Raw genomic sequence first — 5,116 nt, forward strand, 5'->3', positions numbered from 1 at the left:
ACGAGACGACGACGACGACGACGACGACGACGACGACGACGACGACGACGACGACGACGACGACGACGACGACGACGACGACGACGACGACGACGACGACGACGACGACGACGACGACGACGACGACGACGACGACGACGACGACGACGACGACGACGACGACGACGACGACGACGACGACGACGACGACGACGACGACGACGACGACGACGACTAGGCAGAAATCATGGATAGCTGACGAAGAACACCAGGAGTGCCAGATGTGCATAAACTCTCGATTTAGGGTGATGGTCAGTGGTCAGCGGATCAGTATCGTAGCAGTGCGTAGAACTAGCTACCCCGTGTCCGGTCGGTCACGGCCCATGTTTGCCGCGTTTTCTCGCTCGCAGAGTGTGCAGAGGGAAACCCAAAGTAGATGTGGAGTGCTCTACGCTGTAACTACGACGCGCAGTGTGTGTCACAAACGTGAACCCAAGGCGAATCTCGCGCAACAATGTCGAGTAGCAACACACATTTCACATGCGTGTGCTGTATGCTCAGCCGCAACTCCTATAAATAACGGGCAATATTACGTTGACCGCTTTACAACTTCTTTATATTTGTAAAAATATCTTTTCTTTTTCTTTTAATTATTACCAATTATGTCTAAGTTATTTGTAATTACCGTTATTTAACTAACGGAATATATAATCTATATACAATCTTTCTGATAAATAAAAAAAATGAAATTGACAACACAATGATATTGTTGATATTGTGATAGTCTCATTTCAGATCAAGTAAATTTTACATAACTCAATGGAAATCATAATGTACATTTTAAATATTTGTTTCCTAATTATTATATATAATAAGTACCAGACAAAGAACGCCTCATTAAAGGCCTAAATCCAAACATGGCTGATTCACATAAAAAATAGAATCTTTGCAATTGTAAATATGAACTCTCATCTTGGTTCATATAAAATAAGAAATCTAAATTTTCTAAATTTTTCTGTAACATGCTACAATCCTTTTCCATCTTGAAAGATAATTCTCCATAATATAATATATGCGAGAAGACAAAAACTTGCATACGCATAATTTAATATATAATTTCTTAAACACAATATACATATTTCATATAGCGTGTTTCATATTAATTGCTCCATTAGAATATCTCGAGAAAGAGATGTGGGATTAAAAAAGCTTTAGACAAAAGTTATGTGACTTTGGGAGGGAGACACAAAATAGTATCTTGGGTGTCATTATTAAGGTCAGAGCAAGGTCACTTTGAATTTTTTTAATGGAACTCTCCATTTTTCATTATATATATTCTCTTAGCTTACCTCAAGAGCTTTTCAAAACATTAAAATAAAATATTTTTTCATCAAGTACTTTTCAAGTTATAAGGTTTGAAAGTTATAGTACCGCCGGTATTAACATTATCCTAAGGTCCGACCGACTGTTAAAATGTGACTGTTAAAACCTTTTCAATGTTGTTTAGAATCATGACTTAGATAGACATTTATTAATATCAAGACTATTAGAAATTGTTGCTCTTATTTTCATTTTTGCATTAAAAATTCATTTTTATATAAAATAAAAAGCTGGCAGTACTGTAACTTTCAAGTTTTATTACTCGAAAAATACATAATAAAAAAATATTTTATTTTAATGTTTTGAAAAGCTCTCTGGGTGAATTATGAGAATATGAAAAATGGAGGATTTCATTTAAAAAATTCAAAGTGACCTTACTTTGATCTTGATAATAATACTTAAGGTCAAACCCATAATATCATCTTGTGTTCCCTTCAAAATCATATAACTTTTGATATTATGAGATATTCTAATGGAATGACTAAAATGAAACACACAGTATGTGTATGTATTATGTGTGTGTATATATATATATATATATATATATATATATTCAAGTTTTAAGCAATTTTTACATATCAAAATAATTACTGAGCACATTAAAAAAAAGAAAATTTTTCAAAATTTACCTTCTTCTACGAGAACTTCTATGACGATGACAATCTCTTGCATAATGACCCTTTTCACCACATTCATAACATTTATCTTCTGGATGAAAAGGTCTCCCAATGCCTCTTCTAGAAAAGCCTCTGTCTCTTAATTTCTTTCCATTTGACAATTCTACACGAACACGTCTTCCACATAGAATACGACCATCCAGTCCTCTTACAGCATCCTCTGCATCTCTAGGATCTTCAAATTCGACAAAAGCAAATCCAGGAGGATTTCTGGCAACCCAGACATTACGCAAGGGTCCATAGTAGGAAAATGCATCCTCCAATTGTTGTTTACTAGCACTACTCCCTAAATCTCCCACATAAACCTTGCCATCCGAAGGATAACGCGAAATCTAATAAACATATATAAAAAATACATATATAGTAATGTAGAAATAAGCAAATTCTTTCTCATAAAAGTATCAATATTTAATAAGATAAAATAAATTCAATCATATTTTTCTCACATCTCTATAATTCTAAAAAAAGTTTAATTAAAAAAAGAAATTTAAAAATTTCATATTTCTTTAAACTCTTTCCAAAATAACATAATTTAAACAATTAACAATCCCATTCATAATAAAATGTTTTATTAAAACAAAAAGATGTTTTATTACTTCCGAAAAATATTATACAATGCCTGAGCAATGGATTGATTTTTATACCTTGCTCATGTTGTTAGCGTTGTAGAATTTTCGTGGATGAAGACGTCTACAAAGACCTATGGCACATTTTCTGGAAAATACACGATTGACAGCAGTAGCTTTCTATGCGTTATCGATTCTCCAGAGAAACAAATTGTAAATTGATTAGAAACCCTTTCGTAAGACCAATTTTTCAATAACGCTTCCACTTCAACGATATTTACGATAATGTCCACCAATGTCCACCAATGCCAAGTGTATGCTACAAGCCGTTAATTTATTGGCCAATCACTAACAAGAGATTTTATACAGTTTGTATCACAGTACATATTCCGCATACTGTTGTGCATATACTGTACATTGGGAACAGGGTTGCCAAGTAATTTTGACAGTCGTTCTCTAATGGCTCCTGCACACTGGACTGGTAGCCAATAAACTTACAGCTCCTAATATGTTCATTGGTTACCGCGTCTCATTTTACCGCGCGGTAAGCGTTTCGTCTTCATCCACGAAAATTCTACAAGGCTAACAACATGAGCAAGGTATAAAAATCAATTCGTTGCAAATATTATCGCGTTCTGTGTGCAAGTGCCATAACGAGTGCTTTTTCATGCTGACACTCATTTTTAATATCAAAAGGTGCGTTCGGCAATGTAATGGCTTCTGCACACTAAATGCGGAAACGCTTACCGCACGAAAATGTGATGTGGTAGCCAATAAGCTTACAGTAATCCTAATGTGTTCATTAGTTATCGCGTCTCATTTTACCGCGCGGCAAACGTTTCCGCATCCAGTGTGCAGGAGCCATTAATCTGAGATGCGAGTTAACAGATGGCGAGCCTAATCACATGATCTCTTCGAGCAATCCGAATGTCAAGAATTAATTCCAAACGCTACAGAGCGTAAACTGTCCTTTAAGGTGAGATTATAAAATGAAATTGTTTATTTTTATGAATAAATAAAAGATACCTTATTAATTGAAAATGTCTTTCGCTTTACTTGAAACTAATAATAGTCTTATACTAAAAATAGATTGTTGACACATGAATGTAGACTCATATGCAAGGTGTATTTTCTTAAAAGAAAATACTATCCATACAGCACAGAAGAAGCAATATTATATTGCAATTATATATATATATATATAAAGCAATATTATATATATATATATAAAGCAATATTATATTGCAAATGTAATATTGCAGAGGTATTACAAAAATATAAATTAACAATATGCCTGTAAAATGTCAGTAATAATATGCTTGTAATATTCCACAAACATTACAAAACTGTATTACAATAATAATAATAATAATAATAATAATAAAACATAAGTTTTTATGTAGTACAATATTTATGTAGTACAGTCTTTTAGTTTAACAGCCATTTTTATATATAATAATTAATATAATTCATTTTATATTTAAATAAAAAATTTATTTATCTATTATTTGACAGCCATTTCATTAGCTAAGTTTTATATTTATTTTAAATATGAAATCAAAAGATTGTATAATATCGAGTTTGAATACAATCAATGCATCATTATCGGATAAGATGATAAGCAATTAAACTGCTGAAAACGATTTATCGAAATATTAATTATATGATCGATGATGTATTTATGCCTGATGTAAATGCAAGAATAAACCAAACTTTATTGATAAATTTCATACCGTTATTTTTTAATTTCAATTGACTCGGAGTGGTTTCGAATTAAAAAGAATCACTGCGATTAATTCATGATTAACTTACCAAGCAACTGTATTATTATATTAATGTGGATAATATTTGTAATTTGTTCGTGGCATACACATACATGCTTTATCTTTACGAATAAATTTACTCTTCAGAATTAATATTATATCTATTGGAATATTTTATAATTTTATCATAAAAAATTGCTTTTGAAAAGCACATATCAGTAGAAATGCGATTTGTAGAAAAATTGAAGTTAGTGAGATATAGAAATAATTTTTCATTTTTGAGTCTTCGTAAAAAATTTATCCAAATACATTACATTGCTATATTGCTGAATTTTGTTGCAATATTTTGTTGCAATATATTATACAACAAAAAGCGGACATCTTAACATTATTGGAATTTTGCAACAATGATTCAGCAATCTCTTTTCACAATCACCATGCAATATTGCAACGGTTCAGTGAAATCATTTTGCAATGTTTCCGCAATCTTTCTATGCTGTATGGGCTATTTGTAAAATAGACGTATTAAAAGAAGTGAATGTATGTTACGTTAACGAATCAGTTGAATCAATCAGTATCATAAATATACAGGTTGAATTTAATTTAGGTGCGAAAATCTGCATTAGCTCTGCGAGCTCGATCTTTGAATCCGAAGTGGATCGAGCAGCTCTGACTCTAAAAATGTTAATACCGAATGCAGATGAGATGACATGTAGCAGAAAGATGCGAGTTGCCAAACGACTTTCGAGAT

General features: G+C 32.4%; 1 protein-coding gene across 1 annotated transcript in view; it reads right to left on the reverse strand.

Moving 5' to 3' along the window:
• The window catches only part of LOC105618855 (serine/arginine-rich splicing factor 7-like), a 4,001-nt gene extending 1,312 nt beyond the window's left edge, over nt 1–2,689 (reverse strand). Inside the window, exons 1-2 of the mRNA XM_012200389.1 lie at nt 2,681–2,689; nt 1,989–2,368 (exon numbers count right to left, since the gene is read on the reverse strand). Of these exons, the coding sequence (XP_012055779.1) occupies nt 1,989–2,368; nt 2,681–2,689 (389 nt within the window). The remainder of the gene's footprint in view (nt 1–1,988; nt 2,369–2,680) is intronic.
• Nucleotides 2,690–5,116: the final 2,427 nt, after the last annotated feature.

This window comes from Atta cephalotes (genome assembly GCF_000143395.1).
Source record: "Atta cephalotes unplaced genomic scaffold scaffold00018, whole genome shotgun sequence".
NCBI lineage: Eukaryota > Metazoa > Arthropoda > Insecta > Hymenoptera > Formicidae > Atta > Atta cephalotes.